Here is a 24,385-nt window from a genome sequence, read left to right as displayed (position 1 = left end):
CGGTAGCTGTAGAGCTCTATTTGCATCAAATTCCATTGTGCAATGGGAGTTTCCTCAGTAATAATTGTAATAACTGATACATGCACCAGTTATACAAATGCCAAAGTGCCTTATTAATACACCCTGTTTTAAACGACAGACAAGGTTATTGGCACTTAAAATGTTGTTGTTTTTTTTGCTCACATGCTTTGTATCGCAGTCTTATGACTGTAAGTTGTGCACTTGACTTCTCTCCTAAAAGCTGGTCAGAAGGGCTTTTCTTTTTACGTTTTCTAAGGGTTTACCAGCTTTGCAAGTCCTCAGGCATGCTTTTGGGACATGAGGGTGTAGGGATGTTTTCTTTTTCACTTTGGCCTATAAAGGGCAGCTTTTTATTGACAGCCTCACCACCAGTTATGCACAGCAGGTAGACTTGTATTTTAGTGTGGCAGCTTGAATCGTTTGTACTCCAGAGTATTTTGAGTATTGACATCTTTTTTTGAGTACTTGATACGTTTTTTGCAATATTTTTGTATTGTACTTGTGCTTGCAATATTCCTATGCTATTGTACTTGCAAAATATTACTGCCAAAATAGATTATTTTTTTACTCTTTTGTAGAGACGGGGCAGAAATTGCCAATTATGTTTAGTTGTTTCTGCTTTGAGATAATGAGATTGATAATTATATTGCATACCTGTATTTGCATAACTTCATGGTTGTCTGTATTCACAGTGCTCATTAAAAGTCTAATAGCTTATTATGTGCACTGAGTGATGAAAAGTCTCACTTGAAAAGGTTATTTGAGGGTGAGTTCAGGATTTTCCAAAGCCCACCTGAAGGCTTTGAGTATCATCAAAGACCCTAGCATTTGTTGGCAAGTTATTAAGATTTTCTTAATGACTTAAGATTGTGAACTGTCAGTAAGCTGTAGGAAGTGTAAATTGTAGACATTTGAAACTAAATGGGTATAAATGTGTTTCTCTTCCATGTGCTTTACTAATTTAGACCAGAGTTTGACTGCAAGTAGCCTACAAAATAAAATGAAACCCTGGATGTGCCATTGTGCTTAGAATCCTAAACTCACCCTCCAAGGCTTTAGAATTTAATTGGCTTCAAAATGGTCACTGAAAAGGATTTCAACTTGTAAACAATTAATGTGAAGTTTAACCTTTGTTTTGAAGTGGGCCAAATACCATTGTGGAAAACCTTTGAAATCAATGAATGTTGATTTGCGCTTTCTCTTTCCAAGGATAATGCCAATTAAAATTCTTTTCCCAGTGATGGTTTCTTTGTAATTGTTTTCCTGGCGATATTAAGCTTTTTTAAGATTCAATTACGTAAAGCAATTCTTGAAAAGTGCTGCCATTTTTATTTACATTATATACACAAGAGGGTTGGGGTTACATTCAAAATATGTGGGCATAGTAAGAAAAGGATCTACTGCACATAAAGTCCTTAAGACCATTTAAAAACACCTTGAAAGTTGCTTTTCTTACATGGGCATGTTCATGAACTGTAATTACAACAGAATCTTTGGCTTAAAGCAGTCATTCACAAAACAAAAAGAGGGGGGCGGGAAACAACATTAAGGTGCCAGTTACATTATCTGCTAAATACAAAAGCCATGAGAATCTTCAAGTGTTGTTTGGCATAGTACAATTACATTCATGATGTTCCTGAAAAATGGTTTTACCATTTGCATAAGGGCAAAACTTCCAAACATTTATGTCTATATTTTAAATTGTTGTTTGGGGTTAGTGTTATTTCTGACTCTGGACAAAATATTCATCAGACGGCAGTGAAATGCAAGCAATTTTTGGTAAACGTGTCCTTCCTTTTGTCCACAAAGAACCAGTGGCGCTGCCACAGTCCATCCAATCCCATCCCAGCACAGCTCTGTGTTGGCTCCAAGGACTGGATCGCAAGTCTGTCATGGTGAGGCAAGTACCATTTCGATCCACCAGGGGGCAGTGTTCACACAACAGGGTTAAAAGGGAACAAATCGTTCCATCTGTGGGTACTCCTCCATTGTTTGTGGGTGGTCTATGAGCCTGGGTGGGGTTCTGATCCGTAACTCTCTTTTTAAAAGTATAACACCAAGTGTGATCTACAATAATTGATGTACATGTCATTGGGCCATTCTCCTGCGGGATGGGGAGGGTGGTCGACGGACAGGAGGCAGGTCGTAGTGTCCAGGAATGTGGCTGTTGACGGGGAGATCGTAGTGGTTCTGCATGTCCTGGTCCGGGGCATGACCAACAGAACTCTGACGCTCTAGAAAACAGTAAAAGAAAACCATATATTAATTTAAATGTAGACATTTGTACCCTTTTTATATTTTTTTACGTTGCTATTTCTAAAAGCATAGTGTTATACTTCCTTCTATGCATTACTATGGTCATCGTATTTAGCGCGCACACACACACACACACACACACACACACACACACACACACACACACACACACACACACACACACTTATCCTACTGTACATGGGGTACATCTTGTAATGTATTTTACTGCATCTTAATATCTACTTCATGCCCACATGAAAGATCAGTTTAGAAATGTGCTTATTACACAACTTGGGCTTGGTTCTGATTGGTCAATCATTGAATTCAGCAGTGTGTTATGCGAGGTTGAGATTGGATCTCAACGTGAGGCAGAGGGGTCTAATCACACTGTCATGTCAGTATAATGGTCAGTACCATGTCAGTATCATAGCCAGTATCATGTTAGTATGTCATGTTAGTATCATGGCAGTATCATGGCAGTATCAGGTCAGTATCAGGTCAGTATCATGTCAGTATCATGTCAGTATCATGTCAGTATCAGTATCAGGTCAGTATCAGGTCAGTATCATGGCAGTATCATGGCAGTATCAGGTCAGTATCATGGCAGTATCATGTCAGTATCAGGTCAGTATCATGTCAGTATCAGGTCAGTATCATGGCAGTATCAGGTCAGTATGTCAGTATCAGGTCAGTATCAGGTCAGTATCATGGCAGTATCATGGCAGTATCATGGCAGTATCATGTCAGTGTCATGTCAGTATCATGTCAGTATCATGGCAGCATCAAGTCAGCGTCATGGCAGTATCATGGCAGCATCAGGTCAGTATCATAGCAGTATCATGTCAGTATCATGGCAGCATCAAGTCAGCGTCATGGCAGCATCAGGTCAGTATCATAGCAGTATCATGTCAGTATCGTGTTAGTATCAGGTCAGTATCAGGTCAGTATCATGTAAGTATCATGACAGTATTATGGCAGCATCAGGTCAGTATCATGGCAGGGCCTGTCAGCCCTGTCACGGGGATGTCAGGCTCTGTCACATCAGGCCCCTCTCACGGGCCAAAGTATAACATAGGGTTAAAGTGGTTAAACTGATTTTGATGCTATATTGACAATTTCTGCTTTAGACCCCCTGGAACCCCCTCAGGTATTAGTGTATTGTTATGGGTATGATATTTCTAACCTGCCATACTATGGGACTTCCCAACTCTCTCTGGTTTCCTGTTCTCTGCTCTTCCCTTTCCCTTCAAAACAACCTTTCCTCACTTCCATGTAAACAAAGATGCCCATTCATTCATTCAGACATGCTGTGAGGAAACCCATCCTTCTCATCTGCCAAACCTTGCACACAAGCAATTTGTATAGGGCACTTAGAGACCATGTTAAACGGCAGTACACAGTTTGTCATTATCATAGCAGAATGTTTTGATTCAGACCAATGTTTCTATAAGTAGTATATGACATTTACTCCATGACCTATTCAAGAGAATACAAATCTTTTATAAAATTAAAACACAGGAGGGTAACTACTATCATCTGATTAGAGGGCAATCAGGGCATACATATATTTCAAGCCAGTGATACAAAAGAGAACATTTTTGTCAAGTTTGTTCGGCTACAATCAGCGCCCAATGATCTGGTTCTCAAATTATATACATTTAATACATACATTTGCTTGTTGCTGGTATTCATTTCCCAAACAATTTCTAATGCCAATAAAGTTGTAATGTGATTGAGTATAATCATCAAGTTACTGTATTTTAAAGGGGTATTTATAGTAGTGATTAGTGATTGGGTTTTGAGATGAGGACAAAGTAGTCATGAATTGAATACGGAACACATGCTTTTCCTGAATATCATGACATGAGGATGGGATGGAAATACAAAGTAAAGTTTCCCTCACCCCTGCGCAAAGTGGCAGTGTGGAATGGCGGGGGGCTGATCTCGGTGTAAGCTCTATCTCTGGGCATGGCTGACTTCATCTCCATGTAGCTGCACTCCGCTGGGCAGAAGGGCAGGCCAGGCAGGTCTTTGATGGTAGCGTATGGGTTCTCACTGTTCAGAGAGCTGCTGCTGGCAGCCGCAGTGTCCTTCAGCTCTGCTCATGAAGGTGCAACGGATGAGAGTTTATTTACAACACCGTAGCTAATGGAAGGCCAACATAATTGCTCATCAAAATGGTCATTTGTAACAGTTCTGATCAACAGAATACAAAAGCCAAACTATGACAATACAATATAGGTGGAATTGTCTTTCATAATGTTTCTTTTTCCTTTTCTGTTGCTTTATTTGTTAAATTCTGAAGTTGAAAATGACATTTCTGAAATGGTTAAAAGAAAACTCAACGGTCTAACAGTTTAGTAGTAATTACAAACAGAAAGGTGGAAGCAAGGTAATAAACTACCGGTACCTTTGTTGTAATATTTCCCAAGGCTGGCACTGTAGCTGTAACTGCGATCGATTCCAAAAGCTCCTGTAAAGATTAAAAGAAAAAACAGGCATCTTAATTTTCTTTTATGGCTAACTAATAAAAAGCAGATAGTCTGTCCTGGAGACATAGAAAATCAATGCCAGGTGAAGGCATGGAGGTGGGTGAACGCTACAATCTTTTAGCTGTTTTCAATAATGGTCTCATTGTTTTCTTCATGTTTTGGGCTTATACAGTCTATGGTTTTGGGTCTCTTTTCTGGGTACATGATTGTCTGAAATATGATAATTTACCTTTCCACGATAATGTGAAAGATGTTGCAGTTTTGCATGTGATGTTCTGTTACACCATAACATGACAGATGTTACCGTTTTCCAGTTAAACAGTGGGAAAGTTTCTGAGCCTGACCTTGATCTTTTCGGGCCTCGTGGTGTTTCCAGTCTGCAGGCAGAGTGGCGTTGCTCTCAACTCCAAACAGACCCCGCCGCTCTCGCTCTGTGTTCTTCACACTACAGAAGAGCTGGTTGTTTGTGTTCTGTTGGACAGACACAATAAACACTCAATCAACATAGCATTATCCAGAATAATAAATTCTATTGATTGCAGCATGGTGAGGGAGCCCACAGCAATGACATGACTGTAATGACTTTATAACTAACCCCAGTCAGCAATTACAGTTACGTTTTGTTTCAATTTGTTAGATTCGGCCAATAAACAGCAATTATCTCTGACAGGCCCAGAAGGCCGGGAAGCGGACATTATGTTTTCAGCCCAGTTTGTTTGCACGTCTGTGTCTGACTGTGCACAGCTGATCTTGCAAATTGCTGTACCAATTAAGGCGGGTGCACTGCATACTCCACTTTAGGTGAGCACCATTTCACCTTTTAGGTGAAAACATTTTAAGCTAAAAGGTGATTTTGATACTATAGGCGCTCATAGTCACGGTGACGTCCTTTATGTCAGTTAATAAAAGCAGAGAGATGTGTCAGGGTGAGCGGTTATCACCGCAGCTCATTGACATCATGTTGTAGTTTTCCAACCACCGCAGTGAGTGGGTTATCACCAAAAGTGTAGTATGAAGTATCTTGTCACAACAACCCACGTCCATTCCAACCTAACTAGATTTTCTGCCATTTAGCTTTTTATTTTTACAGATGTTGCCTTGGCACTTGCCTTGATGGCACGGTCGTGGTTGTTGGGGAGGTGTGGTAGTGGAGGTCTGTTCTGGGAAAGAGTGTGGTAGCTGGGATTGGAGTAGTAGTGGTGGTAACTGTGAGGAACATCTGAAAACCAAGCAGATATACAGAATCATGTTAGTTTTGATTAGAACAATGTGTAGTCACTTGTAGTCACAAGGAAAAATAGGAGTTCTAAGACAGCTAAACTATACTAAAAGCTATACTCAAAAATGTTCATGCGTGTTTATCCCAAGTGTTTTAATAGTAAAGGCTGAGAGAAAATGTTTTGTTTTGGAAGTACTGAGGATATGACTGGAAACAGATTATACTGAGCTGTGTGGAGTTTATGAATAGATGTTTTATGTAGTTTTGCTGTTGTTGATCATGGATTCCATTTTCATGGAATCATTCACTGTAAAGGAATGTGAGAAAAACAAAAATGCTACATTAATTCAAGCTTAATGGTGTGAATAACTGAATCATTGTTTTATCGGCATAAATGTAGCCTTACAATCACAAGATATTGAGAGGTTTTTTTCATTTAGCATCACCAATCTTTGCCTGAATTACCTTGATGGCAACAATCACATTATCAAAAACATATATATGATATCTTATTTTGGGACCTTGTGTTGTACAGTCAGTACATTCTCCTACCTGGGACGGCATATTCAGAGTTGACTGTACGCGTGGTGGAGAAGGAGACTGTAGGCGCGTTGTTCTGCTTGTCTTTCTGTCTGCGGCGGTAGAGCAGCAGCAACGCCAGCAGCAGGACCACCAGGAAAACCAGCACCACGATGCCAGCGATGGCCCCCCACGACTCCCTCTCGCTGGGGGGAAGAGGCACCATCACGCTGCCTGACAACTCTGTTGAGTCTGTTGAATGGGAAAAACACAGCATTGTGAGTGGACAGAGGACGAGAATTCTACTATATAGCTGGCTGTCTCCAATTCTACAGATGACATCCTCCTGACCAGCCTCTGACCACACCAGTCCTCTGTGTTTGCCAGTGCTAGGTTAGTGTAAAGCCTTGGTAGTGTAGCGGTGGGTGGCCTTTCTTATCACTTTAGTTATCAGTTTCTTCCCTGTTGTTTAGTTTAGGCTATATTAGGTCAGATGGTATAGGTAAGAATAGGGTTTTCTTTTGTTTAGGAGTTTATGTCCAGGACCAGGGGCCCACCTGAGGTAACTTACCCCTGTTTCAAACTCTACAATAAATCACTGTGTTTGGGGGAGTGGGAAGGAGGGAGTCCATATTTTTTGTGTTACACCTGCTGACCTCTAGCCCGGGTCGTAACAATGCTGCTATGTGAAGAAGAAGGTAGAGCTTTATTAAATTCAGTTTCAGTTGATGGCTGCTCAGAGGCGCTCAGGGGTAGCTGTTAGTGGTGCTTAGGGACACTTTGCCATGATGTTGACCTTCTGATTAGCAGACAGCCTCTCTACCCAGTGAGCTACAGCCGTCACCATGTGGATCTGTATGGGATTAGAACTAGAGTTCTCAACGGGCCTGAACATTAAGGCCCGGCCCTAACTGGGGCCTACTGGCCCGACCTGAACAATTATCATCATTTTAGGCCCGAAAACTCGAAAGAGTGACACTACTGTATGTGTGACAATGCAAGTCATGCATCCAACACGCTTTGAACTGAGCAGATTGGACCTTCCGTTCCAGAGATGATGGCGATTTTCTTTTTTTTCCCTTTTTTTTCCATTTTTTCCCTTTTTTTTACATTTTCAGCCCGGCTCAAAAATGTCGGTGTCGGTAAGGTGGGTACGGACAGAACCACTTCTCGGCCATCTTTAACAGCTTTCCCCCCATAAACAAGCCCACAGATGCATCTCTGGGACTGTCACCCCTACCCTAAACAATAAGATTGATTGTATAAAATGCATACTATTGACATTATATGAATGTAAATGCTCCTACTGCATGTGGATATACTGGTTATGCTGCTACCTTCTGTACAATAGATGTGTACTCAAAGAGAGTGCAATAATGAAATTACTTACTCATACAAGTGTAATGCAGAATGTGTAGCTACTAAACTGTGTACACTTTCAGCATGCATAATAATTCATATTTATCTACCCATGTTGCTATACCATCCTCTATAGTGTATATATTGTAATGTACCAAGTTTCAAGCATCTTGCAAATAAGTTACTTATTCATTACTGCTGTTAAACTACACTACTACGCAGTGTAGGTTGGCGTTGGTGCATTACAACCTCAAATTCCTCATTTATGCAAACATACCTGGCAATACAAAACAATACTGATTTTGAATTGAATTTGGGAGCTTCCGGTGACAAAGATATTATGTGTTAAATCAACTCTGTGAGTATGCAGTATGTTAATCATGCTGCTGTCCACACCTTGTTTGCAGTCATCTTCTTGTTCACTCCCACATACACACTCTCCAGTGTAGCGGTTACAATCAAAGTTGGCCGGGCACGAACAGGTCTGGCCGCAGTACGGGCCAAACCTGCCAGGATTACAGGCTGTGGAATACAGTACAAGATAAAACCCCAGTATAGTTAATTTATAGTATTTTATATTGTATTACAAATATATGTCATCTGTGCATCCGCCCCACTCCCACCACTTTAATACTCAAAGGTTACTTTTTTTTACTGTGAATAACACTGTTTCCAACAGTACCTGCTCCCATTGAAAACATTCCCATAATTAACGGTCAGGTACCGTACACCATCTACATGTATTTCAGCTTTGTGTGAACATGTCCGACTCACGTATTGAGCAGTCGGGTGCTGTCCAGCCCGGTAGACATTCGCAGTGACCATCTCTGTGGTTACACGTGGAGTTGTTGGCACAATTAATGCACACCTCGGAACACTGCCTACCATAGTAACCCGCCGGACAAGCTGCAAATGAATCACATTCAACAGTTAAAATGCATTAGCATAATTACTTGTTCAGCGATTTGCAATACCATGGTAATCATAACTAGTGTCTTTGTGGGTGTTCATGCTAGTGCTGCAAAGCATAATCACTGTATCATAATTAACATAGATTTTTGTAAAAACTAAAAACATATACATACATACCTGTCACTATAATATTTTCCACTCATTTCAGGACCATTTATTTAATATTCTATCATTTTCTATTCCTGAAAACTACAAATGATTGTACAAAGCTTTTACAGAAAAAAATGTGCCTGCAAAACTGTGTAGTGACAATAAAGGTGAATCTGATTCTTCTCGTGCGTTGGGCTCTTCCATCCAGGCCGGGCTCTAATCTACACGAGGCTGATTTCCAGTCAAAGTAATTGTGTCGCTGGTGTTAATGCTGACCTTGATCACAGTTGGGTCCTGTGTAACCAGGAAGACAATCACACTCTCCAGTCACATGATGACAGCGGTAGGACTGGCCGCAGGATGGGCAGGACATGCCGCACTGCTCCCCATACATACCAGCTCTGCATTCTGGGTGGTAGAGAGAGAGAGAGAGAGAGAGAGAGAGAGATTAGGACACTTTGTTCAGCTTTTACTATTTCTTCTCAGTGTTGTGGGTTACTACTAAACATTGGTGAAAAGTAACTAAGAACATTTACTCAAGTAATGTACTTAAAAACAGATTTTATATTTTATTTTTTACTTTACTGGAGTTCAGTTTTCAGTACTTTCACTTCTACTCCACTACATCTCAGAAGCAAATATTGTACTTTTACTCCACTACAATTATTTGAAAACGTTATAGTTGTTACTTTTTTAGATGTACACGATCTACAATCCTACAATCACAATGCGTCGCTATGCGACACATTGTAAAATGGGAATACCTTTTTCACTACCGCTACTAGTGATAGAAGATAAAGCATAGTAGAGTTATAATATTTGACCAGCTCAGTGGCCTTGTGGTTAGAGTGTCCATCATGAGACGGGGACGTCGGGGTTTGATCCCTAGCTGGGTCATACAAAAGACAAAAAATAGGACCCAGTCAGTGCCTCCCTGCTTGGCACTCAGCATCAAGGATTGGGTTGGGAGTAAGTCCCTGCGACATATTGGCGTCATGTCTAGGGGGTGTACTTGCACATCATGCTGCCTCACTCTACATAAACAGGAGATAGACTCCTGCCCTATGGGCCTCATGGCTCGGCAAGGCTTACTACAGTAATATACTGACACTTTGTATACATATATCCACACATACACAATGTGTACAGTATATATGTTACGGTTAGTTTGGGTAACTCGGTTAGACTGTGGTAAGAGCGCTTGTTTTGTCGTTCACCACACACCAATCACCACCAGATGGCGACGACAGCCATTCACTAGTGAAGGCGCTGACGTCACTCGTTTGCGACTCTCTTTCTTTATTTACTAGCCTAGCCTAGCCTAGCTTGCCCAGGCCTTACGGCCTGGGCATAAATATAACGATTGCATTCACCACGGCTTCGTAACTCGCGCGGCCGGCGCTGGCCGACCAAGGTCCGCTGGCCTTCGCGCCGCTTGCAATGTCGTGGACAATCGAGCGGCTCCGCCTGGAGGACGTTGTTGTGGCGACCGCTTTCTCTATCTAACCGTGACATATATATCCAGGCCCTCCAGCTCAGAATACCACAGCTACAATCAACAGAGCATCCAACAGTCTGATGGGATCTAAATCAGTGCATCATGACACTCACTGTTCTGGCAGGCGGCTCCCCAGTAGCCCGGGCGGCAGACACAGACGCCCGTGTCCCTTAGACATGTGTCACTGTTGGGGCAGCGTTTGGAACAGGTCTGGTTGCAGTGGCGCCCCCACAGGCCCTCGTGACACGGCTCACTGCAGCGGGCACCTGGAGAGAGCACAGAGGCATGGTTCAATTCCCATCCCAGAATGAGATCATTTAACCCACTGGTTCTCAAACTTTGAAATTTGAAGTTGTCCTCTTAACTTTGACAGTGTACAAATGGAACCAAATGACCTGTCAGGGTCCAATTGGTTCCATTTGTACACTGTCAAAGTTACAGACTTGTAAGGGTCAATTTAGACCCCCATAAAGGAACCTAGAGAGTTCCTGAAATCCACTTTGAGAACCACTGATTTAAATTAAGAAACGTGACACATACACTGCAAAATGATTTGCTGGCGGGGGGAAAAAAAAACGTTGACAGAGAGAAATAGAGACAGAAAGAGAGGGAGTGAGGGTGACTGAGGCAGAGAGAGACCTGTAGCACATACTGGACCAGACTTGTCTCTGCTTCCAATAGCCAAGTTGGCACAGGCATCGGGAGGACTTCCCTACTCACCCCACCACCCTGGCAAACACCGGCACTCCCCGTTGGTAGCCTGGCATCCGTCGGCATGGACACAATCGCAGCTCTTCAGGCAGCCTGGCCCAAACGTGCCCGTCTGCACATGGGAACAAACGCCAAGAAAGGGGCGAGGTACCGTCAGGGGAATATCTCCGCCATTTGGCCAGCACAGCGAGACTCTTAACAAAGTACTAGGCTTACAGCGTGTCATCAGATGCATAGTGACAGCATGGCCGTTTGGCAGAGTGAAGACAAATACTCATCCACACACGGGATGAGGTAAGCAGTAAAAATGTCAACATTGCTATAGTAAAACCATCATAGCGATGTAGCCCTTGTGTGATGGGTTTTTACTCAGAAAAGAGCAATATCGTACATTTCATCGTTACACATTTAGCATTTAGCTCAGGCTCTTCTTATCCAGATATAAGTTTGAAAAGAAAGGAGTCTTGCTTAACTCACTGAACGCCATAAACGTCTTATACGTCTTTGGACCTCGGTGCCATAAACGTCTTTTACGTCTTTTTAATTAATCAAAAGTTTTATCATTTTTTCATAATTGTAATTTCAAAAAAATCGCTCTAGAAGTTGGCCATATGCCTCCGTGACCTGAGCGATACGGCCGATTTGACTGTAGCACCAGTGTAACACAGTCCGGCGGAAAATCGGTATAGCCGAAGATTGGTTCCGGCCGTTTAAATGTTATCTAAAACGTTCGTTTATACACTTTCCCGTGCATCCCTGACGAACTATAAGTACTCAAAAAACGCAGGATTCTCAGGATTCCAGCGGTGCCATCCATTCTTCTCTACCTATCCTTGATCGCGATCGCCAGGGTTCCGAAGTGTTATAGCATGCTAGCTAAAAGGCCTGGCCAAAATGTAAACAACAGGCCCAAACCAAAAAAAAGATGGACGTCTTCTTCCTTCTTCTGTTAGTTGATCAGATAGTAGGAGACCACCCTCTGGTGGTTTTCAAATGGTATTGCACTCCAGATTGCACACAGGGCCCATCACAGCACACACATATGATGATGATCAAGACATCTTACACATGTTCTATTGAAGCCCAAATCTAATGATAGGATATATATATATAAATATACATGTTTTCCTTTGTAAGAGGGGTAGTGTGGCTTTCGATAGAAGCATAGATTTATATATGTAATTTAAGTACAAAATATGATTTTGGCCCCCATAAAAAGGCAAAATTAAGCAAAATGGCTGGCACCAGTTTTGTAGATTTTGAATAAAGGGTGGCATTCACTGTTAAGGACATACAGTAATAGGACCCATAGCGGTTGATGGATGAAACTTTATACACTTTTTTCATCTTTATATTTGTCTTGAATTAGGCTACTGCACGTTTGTTTATTTGTTGAGTACTGCAGCAAATTTTACCATAGGCCCCAATTTTTTTTATTTAATTGCAAAACGGTTATCAAGTAATTCTCAAATCCCAAATAACAACCAAACTCACCGGGCAGGGTTTGTCACATAGCGCCCCCTGCCAGCCTGCTGTGCAGGTGCAGGATCCATCTGCAGGGTTACATTTTGCCCCATTGGCACAGTGGCAGGTGGCGTTGCAGCCTGGGCCCCACGTACCCTCAGAGCAGGCCACCGAACAGTCCCTCCCTCGCCAGCCTGGGGGGACACAAGGGACAGCCAGTCATTTAATAGGAAGTGGTTATCTAATTCAGTGGTTTTCAAACTATTTCATATCAAGGTCCATTATTGTCTCCGCCAAAGGCATGGGGAGACTATGTTTTGCACACTGTCTGACCGTGTGTCCGTCCGTCAGAAAAAAATCGAACAAATGCCTCAAATCATGAATGCAGTGTTTGATTGCCGTGAAAGGCCGAAGAAGATATGGCACCCTTTTCACTTTGGCCTGACCTGGAGGAGACCTGTGCTTGGAAGAGCACTGCTTTTAGTTTATTCTGCATTTGAGGCTCAGACCACCATTTGATGAGATGCAGCCTCTCAGACCTTATTTTATTATCATTGGATGGGATTTTGTCCACAATTCCATGCTGTACACTGTACAGTAATTGGTATGGTACCATAAGTGAGATAACAGGTCAATCAAAATAACAATTCTTCATTTATCTGGGGACCACCTGGAACCCCCTCAAGGACCACTGGTGGTCCCCGGACCACTGGTTGCAAACCTCTGATCTAATTTAATCTTGTCTTATATAGAAAGCAAGGAAACTTGCACGTCACTTCATACATGGTTATTGTGTTATCATTAATGTTAAGAATTTAAATTAATGTGTTCAGCAAGCGAGACACAGTGAATATCATCTCAGCTCACGTACAAGGCCTATTCAAAATACGTTGGATGATGCTCATAATGTCAAAATATCACCATTTCAAAATAGCCAATAACTTTAACAGTAATCAACAATATGTTTTAATATTGAATGTATTCATACATTCACATTTCACATGTCACATTTAGTTCAACAAGAGGGTTCAAGAACCCAAAATAAAATCTACAGTACAAGCTCACAACCGTCCGTCACACCGGCACTAATCGTTGTTGAGTTTGTAGATCTGCTATTCTCAGCACGTGACAATAGCGTGTAACTTATATATATATAAATGAAGCTTTACCCTCTTTACAGAAGCAGGTGCCGTCTATGGGCGAGCAGTCCACAGAGTTGGTGCAGGAACATTCCAGGGAGCAGTTTTTGCCATAGGTGCCACTCTTACAGGGACTCTCACAGTGAAGGCCCTGTACAGTAGACAGAGAGACTCACTTATATGAGAAGGCACTGGAGCAAACTCAGACTGTTAAATCCTTTTTTTATTTACAGGGTGCAGGCAACAACGTTTCAATGTCAATGCATCTTCGTCAGGTCAGGCCTCAATTAAGCCTCATTTATAAAGAAATCGGGGGGCTTTTATGCCTTTATTGATAAGACAGTAGACTGACAGGTCTTTATAGATAGGACAGTAGACTGACAGGAAACAGGGAGAGAAATGGGGACGGGACTCGAACCCGCGACACGCTGTCAGGCTGGCATTGCAGTCTAGGGTGTCTGGACCACCACGCCAGCGGCCTGGGTCTCATTTATGAATTGTTGTACGACAATGTTGACACTGTTATGTGAATAAATATAAATTACAGACACCAGAAGATCTCTTCTTTTTTCGGTTGATGATGGCATACAGAAAATATGTCATACAGCTGCATGGCTTAATGCGGAATAGATGAACTGATGACACAATGTGGTGCCGCATTTTTTATGCACGTCTGTTATCCCTTATGGAGTACAGTTGGAGCTGGCGATGGCTTGTTGTCACCACGCAGAAGTGGGAAAATACCAAACAGATGTTGCCTGTCCCGACTTCCATGATGCCATCCATTTCACTCACCGTATACCCGGGGGCGCATTGGCAGCGCCCGCTGGCGCCGTCACACACCCCTCCGTTCACGCACAGGCAGGGTTCTAGGCAGCCGTGTCCGTAGTAACCGTGGGCACAGGTCTCGTTGCAGTACAGCCCCGCCCATCCTGGCTGGCACGTGCACTCGCCTTTCATTGGATGACAGCTGGCCAATGATGACAAAAGGAAAACAGTTGATCCATGAGTGCATTAAGCATGCTCATAACATAACATCCTCTCTGTCTGCTGCTGGCCAGTGGAGCTCCATTCTCTGTATTCTCCACACATAGACATCAAAGGGGGCATGAGCCCCTGCCCTTTAATCCGTCTGTAAAAAGTGCCCTCTCCAGACCATGAATGCAGTTTTTACTATGGTGAAAGAAATTGATTATACTTAGTTCAGTGTGGTATCACGCACCGAAAATAGACAATCTCCAAGCTCACAACGTGTCACAGCGTGACGCGTTGTGATCTTGGAGGTCTGTTGTTTTCGATATTTCACCAAAAGGCCAGAAATCCGCAAGTGAGCAAGCAAACCGCTCCATTCCTATTGAAATGCATTGGCAAAATCCACGCTCCTAAGTAAAATAAAAGTACTGAGTTAACATACATACAGTACGTACACACCAAGACCTACCTGAGTGTGTGCTTGTCTTGGCACTGACATGTGCGCTCACAGTGGAGGCCATAGCTGCCATGGGGACACATCCTGTCGCGGCACTGTGGCCCTCTGAAGCCCGAGTCACACAGACAGCCTCCGTCAATGTTGTAGCAGCGTGCGCCGTTAGCACAGTCACACACGCCTTTACAGTCCAGACCGTATGTTCCTACTGAACACTCCTCACTGCATCTGAGGGACAGAGACGCCAAAAGTTACAGCATGGAGATGGGAAACGGGTGTCGCACCAAATTCTGGACCCTGGGTACAAGGATTCACTGGGGGTTTAAGCCATTTAGACTGGGAACGCATTATTACACATTATGTTGTGCTTTAACTATTGAAAAATAGCAGATATACAATCTCTTGTAGATCTGCTATTTTTGAAAAACCTATGTTTCTATGTCAGTGGTGCTCAAAATGTTTCATGAGAAGGACCCCCAAAATGATATGTATTAGGCCACCGACCCCCATCTCAAAATATTTAGTTCCAGGGACCCCCCAGAAGCAAAATTTGAGTTACAAATGTTCGCTTAAAAAATACACATATTCAAAGATTTGCACACATTGAATAGCTAAAGTATAAAATGATTATACTAGGGCCCTAGTAACTAGTAACTCAGTCCCACTCCCCCCCCCCCTCACCCCGGTGACGCCCCTGATGGGAAAGCACTCAGACATTAACAACCGCTAAGTGGAAAGACATACCTGTTTCCAGTAAATCCCTCGGCACACTGACACTGCCCATTCTCTGGGTCACAGTGGCCCCTGTTGTGGCACATGCATTCTTGGGCACAGTTAGAGCCGAACCTACCCTCCGGACACCGCTCTGTACACACAGCACCCTGTGGAGCAACGTAGAGAAGGAGTTTGAGAGGGATGGAGGGAACACGAAATCAAATGGGATGCTTAACCTAAACACCAAATAATGGGAATTGCCACATCGTTGGCATTCTGACAGCAATGTCATGAGTCTGAGCTCAATTATCTTCATTCTTTGATTTATTCTTTGTTGCATGCCGGTGTCGCACACTGCAAATATCTGACCGCAGAAATTTGCAGAATAAATCAGGTGTAAGAAAACTTTAAAGAAATGTGGGAAATGTGGATTAAAAAAATGTATCTATACGTACAATAAAATTAACCTATGATAAGTATAGGGTGTGAAGGAGCCAAATGGGGTTTCATATTTGTATTTGTGCACTGGATTGGATTGGATTATTGATATGAGATACATATACAGGCACTGCATTGGCACTGTGGTGATGGGAGTGTCTCTGTGGGTGGCCTCCAGCGGTTACAAGTAATGGTCCTCACCTGCTCAACTGAAGGCTGGTTTGACCGTGGGGGACGCGTGATTTGGAATTGCACACGCGTTCTGGGCAAACCCCGCCCATGGAAGCTTTTGATTGGCTGAAACGGCGCTAGGGAGCGCTCCTTTTTGGTCGCTTGGACCGCACGGCGGTGCGTTTATCGTGGGCTTGCCCAGGCCTTACGGCCTGGGCATAAATATAACGATTGCATTCACCACGGCTTCGTAACTCGCGCGGCGCTCCGCCGGCCGCGCGGCCCTGGCCCGCTCTTCGCGGCCACTCGCGCCTGCGGCGCTCGGGGGCAAAGAGCAGGACCAAGGTCCGCTGGCCTTCGCGCCGCTTGCAATGTCGTGGACAATAATCAAACGCCTCCGCCCAGAACTCATGTGCAATTCCAAATTAAGCGTGGGGGACTGGGGGTAGGGTGAGCTGGGAGGGATCATTTCTGTTGACCGCATTTTGAGGAAATGCTCATTGTTTAATTTAGTTCTTTGCACATTTAAGCCCTTTGCACACAGGACAGTTGCGTTTTTTTCGTTTGCTGCATGAATAAAACGCATTGGATTTGGAGTGCAATGCTGTGTGGAATCGGCGCTGCGGATCCCAAAAGGAGTCATAAAAGGAGTGATGAGTTTTTTACCGCATGCGACATGATGCACGAATCGAACTGGGTTCGATCGAGAAAAAAACGAATGGCCGCAGCCACTCGTCGCACGGGTAATTCAGATCCGGTGTGCATGAGGTCGTAGAGAATCATTGTTTTCTTTTAAAAAAATGAAATTGTCCGTGCCTAAACGCGCCTATGTGCAAAGACCTTTACTGTATGTACAGTATACAGATGTATTGGAAGTTTGTATTGTAATATTTAGTGATACTGAAGTAAAAGCATTTTAAACCTGAGCTTTCGTTGGACGTGAGTCCTTTACTTGCTTGTCATACAAGTTTCTACCTCAGAGGCGTAGCCTGCCGGCTGATCGATTTATTGGGGGTTATTGCTATCAGCCGCTAGGGTGTTTCCGAAAATGCTTCCAGAAAATAGGTGGGTGACGTGCTGACAAGCTAACTCATTCACTAGATTGTGAAACATCAGTGCACTGTACGCCCTGGGATCCACTCCAGATGAAAACAACACATTCCACCTCAGACCCAAGTTTCAAATTTGGAACACATCAGGAATTTCATCAATATCAGGGCCAACCCAACATCTGTAAAACATTAAAACGTACCGTCCATCCAGGGGGGCAGGCGCAGACACCTTTGCCCTGGCAAATACCCCCATTCTGGCAGGGGCATCGAAGAGGGCATCGGTTCCTAGGGCATGCCTTCTCACAGCTGGAGAATAGAATAGACGTAACTGTTAATAAGAACTTACAGGGTGTTAGTGTTAGTCAAAACATTGTGCAACAACAATTCACATATAGTGCAGTATGACGTTCTTGACAGATTAACTAAATGTTTTGGCTCTTTAGGTACTCTATAGAGAACAAATGTGTTTCTATAAATTGGCCACATTTAAGAGTAATGTACTGATGTCACTACTCACTGGCAGGCGATGTTTGAGTGTTCTGACAGGGGTCGAGCTGGGAGGCTCATGCAATAGCAGTGTGGAACACAGGGCTTTTATTACGTTTTTGTGCACAGTACTGAATCCTGAGCCAGCAGCCTTTTGTAGCTGTACAGTACATATATTATCATTTGAAATACAGTTGGTACTGTAGTACTGTGGATCTTCTGGCGGCCCTATATTTGCGCACCTCATCATAGGCAAGATAATATTCCAAAACTTCTTTTTCAAAACATTTTCAAACATTTGAAATTATTTTGGAAATACTGTTAAGTAGCAGATCTACACGGTCACAACGCATCACAATATGATGCGTTGTGAGTGAGCTTGTGGTTAAATCTCTCACTGTCTGTGGGCGCAGAACAGAACTCATATTATTATTAATTAAGACTGACTTCAACACAAACTAAGCCCCAAGGAGCTCTACACTTAGTTGTGCGAGCCAGACAATTCTTTTTATAAAGCTGTATTGTGCTTTCAAATTGGTTGGTGCTGACTATAAAGTCTTTTCACTAATACCTAGTGGCTAGGTTTTCATTCCCTATACTCATCCACAGGGGCTTCTAAAACACAGGGCGGTAACTGATGACTCATGGAACAGCATGGTCCATCAGGGTCCTTTTTCCTCTATAAATGCAACATTAGTGGAAGAACCAAATTGTACTGCAGCCTGTGCCAGGACGAGGAAGCCTAATATGCTGCTGTCCGCTTGTTTAGAAAATCAAGTTACTAAGCTGTCATAAAACAAGGCTTCCGTAAAAACACAAAACTCCAATTTCCAACTTTCAATTTGTTTAAGGTGAGCATGTTACTTTCAGAGAACACGTTTCTTTACCAACTTAAACCTGATATACTTTGTTGACCAGGGTTCCCCAGGGATCTATACTTACCCCCCCCCCCCTCTTTTTTCCGTCTATATCAAAACTCTTCACCGAAAATAGCCAATCTACAAGCTCACAACTTGCATTGTGACACATTGTGATGCACTGTGAGCTTGCAGATCGGATATTTCCAACGACTGTTGGGAATATGGACGCTAGGCTCAAAGTGGTAAACACAAGGGCCCCTAAAGGCCATTGGAAAATATGTGTATATTTTCAGATGTAAGGTAAAGTAACCTGTGATATAACATTTTTTAAATATTTGTAGGTAATGCTTACAGTGTGCCAGTGAACCCCTCCCGACATTGACACTCTCCAGTTGCTTTGTCGCACGACCCCCCTGTTCCACACTTGCACCTCTGTAGACAGCCCTTGCCGAAGTTGCCAGCTGGGCAGGGGTCCTCGCAGTATCGCCCTATGTATCCTGGCGGACACTGGCAGGTTCCCTTGACCGGGTCGCAGAATGCTCCATTCTCACACTTGCACTCCTGACTGCAGCTTGGACCCCAGTGTTTGTCATCACAGGCTGGAAGAGTGGCACAGAAAAGAAAAGAATCTTGATGACGACTCAGTAAGGTTTTTTTTTTACTCAGGGCACCCCTGTAAATACCTTTTTCATCCACGGCACCCCTGAGTTACACTGTTAATTTTCAAAATCTTACATCATATTGGAGAAATATCCGTTTCCATCAGAACTGACTGAAAATAACGTTATACTTGACGTTTAACCACTTGAACCCCAGCATGCCTATTCTGGGGGGAAGGTTCACCAAAAATAGCCGATCTACAGAGGAGCTGGTCCTTAGCTCAGCCAATGTTTGTTTGGTCTTGTACCCTGAACCTGCCATACTCCTACTGAACAGCTGCCATCGTTGTGAAATATGATTACATGATGAATTTTGACTGTGATCTTTATTGCAAATGGTGGTGTGTTATACGTTGCAGTTTTGCTCTATTGGATTAGGGTTATGGATATCACTTTCTTAACCTTTATTCCTCCAGGTTTGCATAATCCTTTATTGCTACAATGTGATATTAATACAGTCTTTCTACATGTTTACCTGCCAGCAGTTGATTTTCATGGAGGGGAAACCAGGCATTAGCCAACTGGCCCAACCTTAGTAACCTTTAGGCCACTGCCCCCTCTGGCAACTAACGCTATCAACAACCCAGAAGCAATTCTGAAATGTAGGACCTCAAATATCGGAGTTAGCGCAGGCGCAGTAACGTTGTAGACACAGAAATTGTTATTGTTATTTTATGCATTACGTGTACGGTGATATGATGAGATTATAAAACCCAACTCAATTAAACAAACAAGAATCCAGTTTTATTAAATTCTATTCATATCATGGGGACTTTCATATCAAGCATAGAATAACAGAAGTGGAACAAGGTCACTATCGCCAAGAGAAAGACAGTGCAAGTGATCACTCCCTCAGGGCAATATATCTTCTCCATGTATAGTCACGGGTCTCCAACCAGCCGTGATGTCCCTTCCACGTCCAAGTCAGCCCAGGGAGTGTTATATTACCAACATATGATTTACAATTGACAGTGCAATTTGCATGGAGCCGACAAGACGAACGAGGTTAAAATGGTTAATTTTACAGCAGTCTTTAAGGGGTTTAACTTGCCATGGTGAGTCGCACAGGGCTTGGATTTCAATGACGGTGAGGAGAGTTCAGGACATGCGGATCATTGTATAAGTAATGAAATTAGTCAAGGGTGCATTCCTCAGACATCTCATCAATAACTCAAACTCTCGCAGGTGTGAAACAGGTTGGAAGGAACCTATAATACAAAAATGATGTAAAAATTATGTAAAGAATATATGTAAAAGTAATAATTCCAAGTTAGGCACTTTTTGACCACAGGACATTTGGCAAATGTGTCTTTTTCCACAAAGAATAGCATCTTTCTCTTGACACAAATTCTCAGCAAACAGTCTTCAGCCACATCCTTGCCCACCTATCGTCCGTCCACCCACCTATCCCATCTCTGCCACATGCACGCCCTGTCACAGCTTTGAAAAGTACAAGGACTTCCTTGACCGTTACGTAGTGGGATAAAAGTACAGCCAAATTTGGCTTGGAGCAGAAGCGGTCCCACAGAATGCAATGTTTATTTCTACAACTCAGAGCAGGACTGTTCCCTCTTTTGTTTAAACGAATCACAGGTTCACTTGTTCTGTGTGGGCATGCAAGAGGGTTTCTGCTCAGACTGTGTGTCACACAGAGTTATAAGAAACTCAGCTGGAGTGACGATAATATTTACACTGGCATTCTCTAGGATGGCAACGGAGGTCAACGACTGAACAAGTCTATAGGGTCATCAACACGGGGGCTAAGGGGCTGACAGGGCCAGGCAGCATGCATCGGTGAACGCGTGAACAGTACTAGATTGGACAAGTGATTTTTTTGAGAAACTGTACTAAACCCAGCTGGCAGGGCACAAGCTTTCTGGTGAAACGAGATTTCCCAGACCTGTTCTCAGAAACAGGCCATCTGTATGTTATTTGCCTGTGAGCACCAAAGCACATTGCTTTCTCTCTGTCGCCTCTGATACTGTTTTATCAAGTTTTTGCATGTAAATCGCACATAGTTTTTACACTGTGGTACTGGCTCGGTTGAAACACTTGCCCTGTATGGAGATTGACGATCTCTCCCAAGTTGTCTACATCTACGTCATACATCCAAGTACTATGATAATGGACACTACTCTGACAACTGGTGCTACTCTAGTTGACAGTGGTGTAAAGTAACTAAGTACATTTACTCAAGTACTATACTTAAGTAAAGTTTTGAGGTATTTTGTACTTTAGTTGAGTATTTATTTTTCTTCTACTCCACTACATCTCAGAGGCAAATATTGTACTTTTACTCAGCTACAAATATTTGAAAACTTTACTAGTTTCTTCAGCCCTATATACATTTCAGGCATTTGAAAATAGCCAATCTACACGCTCACAATGGGTCAACACACTGTACATTTTGAATTCCAGACTTTTAATTGTAACAGAGTATTTCTATATTGCAGTATTGATACTTTTACTTAAGTACTTTTTCCACCACTGCTAGTTGCCATAATGCTCGGTTCGGTTCAGAATGCAGCCGGTGAAAGGTCTGTTCCATGGTGGTCAGAATAAACATACTGTTTATTTATGTATTTTCCATTAGGATATGAAGATGCATGTAAACATCTCATCCCTAATGCGGCCTTCACAGGGATATGAACTATTATTCGGAATATTTCATGCATGTAAAATCACTGATTGATGTGCACATTAGTACTGGCAGCGTTTCGCTGTGCCTTATGCGGAATGCACGATGATATGGTGGGAAAATTCCTCTCTTTCCCCAGTGTATTTTTTCCAAGTGGTGGTGCAGCTCTCGCCTGTGTCCAAGGCAAGCTCCACATAATCTCCCGGGGATCTAGCGCGGACTGGTTGAAACACTGGCCTGTGTTTTTGTCTTGATCTAGCTCTCCTATTAAAAATCGATTTTGAAAATGGGGGCATATGGCCAGCAGGCTAGCCAACGCTTTGCCCTCACTTTGTCTGGCACCCTAACATGCACATTCCTTATCTTATCTAGATAATCACCATTACCGCTGCCATCAACTTTTTTTCTTGTCCTTCGCGTCATTTCTAGAACATCTGTTATGGGTTTAGCTACTTCATCTCTACATACTGTACAACTCTCCTCTCTTCAATGCTTTTGTGTGCGGTGCCAACGCTGTGCACTCTTCGCTGTCTTCTTTGCGCTACCTTCTGTGTTTCTTTTGTGTCCACACAGTACTAAAGAGCATTCACCATGAAAACCTCAGGCCCTCTTCTCTTTCCCTCAGCCAGATAGCTCAACACACAGGCATCCAGGAAGTGTCAGCTCACATTCTGCCAGTAAGGCTCTATTATGGCTCTACACATTGGGGCCAAGGCTTAATGTCTGTCCAGAGAGAGAGAGAGCGAGAGAGAAGGGAAAGGGGGAAGGAAAAGGAGAGGAGAGAGACCACAGAGGGGTTTAATTTGGGGGTAAGAGGAGAGAGATTGAGAGAGTATGGGAGAGGGAGGGAGAAGGAGATAGAGGGTTAGGGAAAGGAGAGGGAAGAAATAATAGAGGAGGGAGGGGGAGAAATTAGAGTGCAGGAGAGAAGGAGAGCTATTGCAAAGACGTAAGTGAGAGAGAGAGAGAGAGAGAGAGAGAGAGAGAGAGAGAGAGAGAAGGGAGAAGGGGGATGACGAGAGAAAGTGCAGGGTAGATGGGACGAGCAGAGAGAATAGGGTAACATTTTCCATTTCCCTTTCCTGTCATCTGATTCAACTGCTGCTCGTACAAACTAAACCCCTAACTCTCTCTCTCTCTGAGAGGAAAGGGGGAAATGGAGGGAGGCTCACTGTACTATTGACCCTGCTGAGTACTATGCAACAGGCTGATGTTTACAACGTTAGACAAAAGTAGTGGAAAACTTCATTTTCATGAAGCAACACGATTCCCAAAAGATCTCATTTGACTTTGATGGTGCACATTGTTTGGTTTATTGTAATTTCATAGTAAAAAAAATAATAATAATACCTAAAAACCCTAACAACTCACTTTTCAGATTGTTGCCAGGAGTTATAGCAGCAGTGTTTCCTGCTGACTTTTGCTTTTATGAACAGTTAACCAAAGCCGTAAAATTAGGACAGTATGAAGTATAATGCATGACAATTGGTTTTGCTGTGTGCAAGTTGTTCTTATAGTGTTGGATTTAAGGTTATTTGTGTAAGGATTGCTTGTGTGACAATAAAATAAACTTGCATCTAAATGATACCTTATTATGGTTTCACTACATACTGTAACTGAGGAAGACTTACCTTAATGATGCAAATAATCTGTGTCTTGATTTCTCATAGTTTAGTCTCAAAATGATTGCAAGTAATAAACATCAATACATTCTGGCAAATAATTGGCAAATTCAGTCAACTGTTGTTTACAAACTACACTCTGGAACCCAGAGACACAGACTTAAAGCAATGATTTCCCTCCAAAGTGGAAGGATGGACGTTGGAACAGAATTTGAAATAGAGATATTAGTATAATTATGATTGTGAATAATCATAAGATGAGAAATGGCAGCTGACAGTGAGGGGAGGAGGAGGAGGAGGAAGGACACGTTGTCCTCCTGGACTATTAAACTGCTTTCTGGAAGGAGGCTGACAGCAATGACACATGTGTTGTTCTGTGTGTTCCCTTTCTGTTTCCATTGGACGGCTGTCCTGTGTGATGGTCGGCCATTTGACTAGTGGCCATTTAGTTGTGTATGCAAGTGTGTGCGTGCGTGCGTGCGTGCGTGCGTGCGTGAGTGCACTCGTACACAGTTCATTTATCCATTTGTCCTCAGAGTAACATTTTGCATGTGTTGCTGTATTTGTGAGAGGACAGAG

The 24,385-nt window shown here is 43.0% G+C and overlaps 1 protein-coding gene across 1 annotated transcript in view; it reads right to left on the bottom strand.

Annotated features, from left to right (window-relative positions):
- Nucleotides 1-1,484: 1,484 nt before the first annotated feature.
- Nucleotides 1,485-24,385, bottom strand: part of pear1 (platelet endothelial aggregation receptor 1) — a 58,606-nt gene continuing 35,705 nt past the window's right edge. The window contains exons 6-23 of the mRNA XM_080747407.1: nucleotides 19,240-19,486; nucleotides 17,742-17,847; nucleotides 15,911-16,047; nucleotides 15,182-15,394; nucleotides 14,536-14,710; nucleotides 13,771-13,891; nucleotides 12,632-12,795; nucleotides 11,147-11,249; nucleotides 10,540-10,692; nucleotides 9,205-9,336; nucleotides 8,641-8,772; nucleotides 8,263-8,388; nucleotides 6,541-6,759; nucleotides 5,879-5,988; nucleotides 5,114-5,240; nucleotides 4,688-4,750; nucleotides 4,181-4,375; nucleotides 1,485-2,255 (exon numbers count right to left, since the gene is read on the bottom strand). Of these exons, the coding sequence (XP_080603533.1) occupies nucleotides 2,110-2,255; nucleotides 4,181-4,375; nucleotides 4,688-4,750; nucleotides 5,114-5,240; nucleotides 5,879-5,988; nucleotides 6,541-6,759; nucleotides 8,263-8,388; nucleotides 8,641-8,772; nucleotides 9,205-9,336; nucleotides 10,540-10,692; nucleotides 11,147-11,249; nucleotides 12,632-12,795; nucleotides 13,771-13,891; nucleotides 14,536-14,710; nucleotides 15,182-15,394; nucleotides 15,911-16,047; nucleotides 17,742-17,847; nucleotides 19,240-19,486 (2,669 nt within the window). The 3' untranslated portion in view covers nucleotides 1,485-2,109. The remainder of the gene's footprint in view (nucleotides 2,256-4,180; nucleotides 4,376-4,687; nucleotides 4,751-5,113; nucleotides 5,241-5,878; nucleotides 5,989-6,540; nucleotides 6,760-8,262; nucleotides 8,389-8,640; nucleotides 8,773-9,204; nucleotides 9,337-10,539; nucleotides 10,693-11,146; nucleotides 11,250-12,631; nucleotides 12,796-13,770; nucleotides 13,892-14,535; nucleotides 14,711-15,181; nucleotides 15,395-15,910; nucleotides 16,048-17,741; nucleotides 17,848-19,239; nucleotides 19,487-24,385) is intronic.

Source organism: Nannobrachium achirus (genome assembly GCF_963921795.1).
Source record: "Nannobrachium achirus genome assembly, chromosome: 2".
In the NCBI taxonomy this organism is placed as follows: domain Eukaryota; kingdom Metazoa; phylum Chordata; class Actinopteri; order Myctophiformes; family Myctophidae; genus Nannobrachium; species Nannobrachium achirus.
The sequence above is the reverse complement of the archived record's forward strand: the minus strand, read 5'-3'. Positions and strand labels throughout refer to the sequence as shown.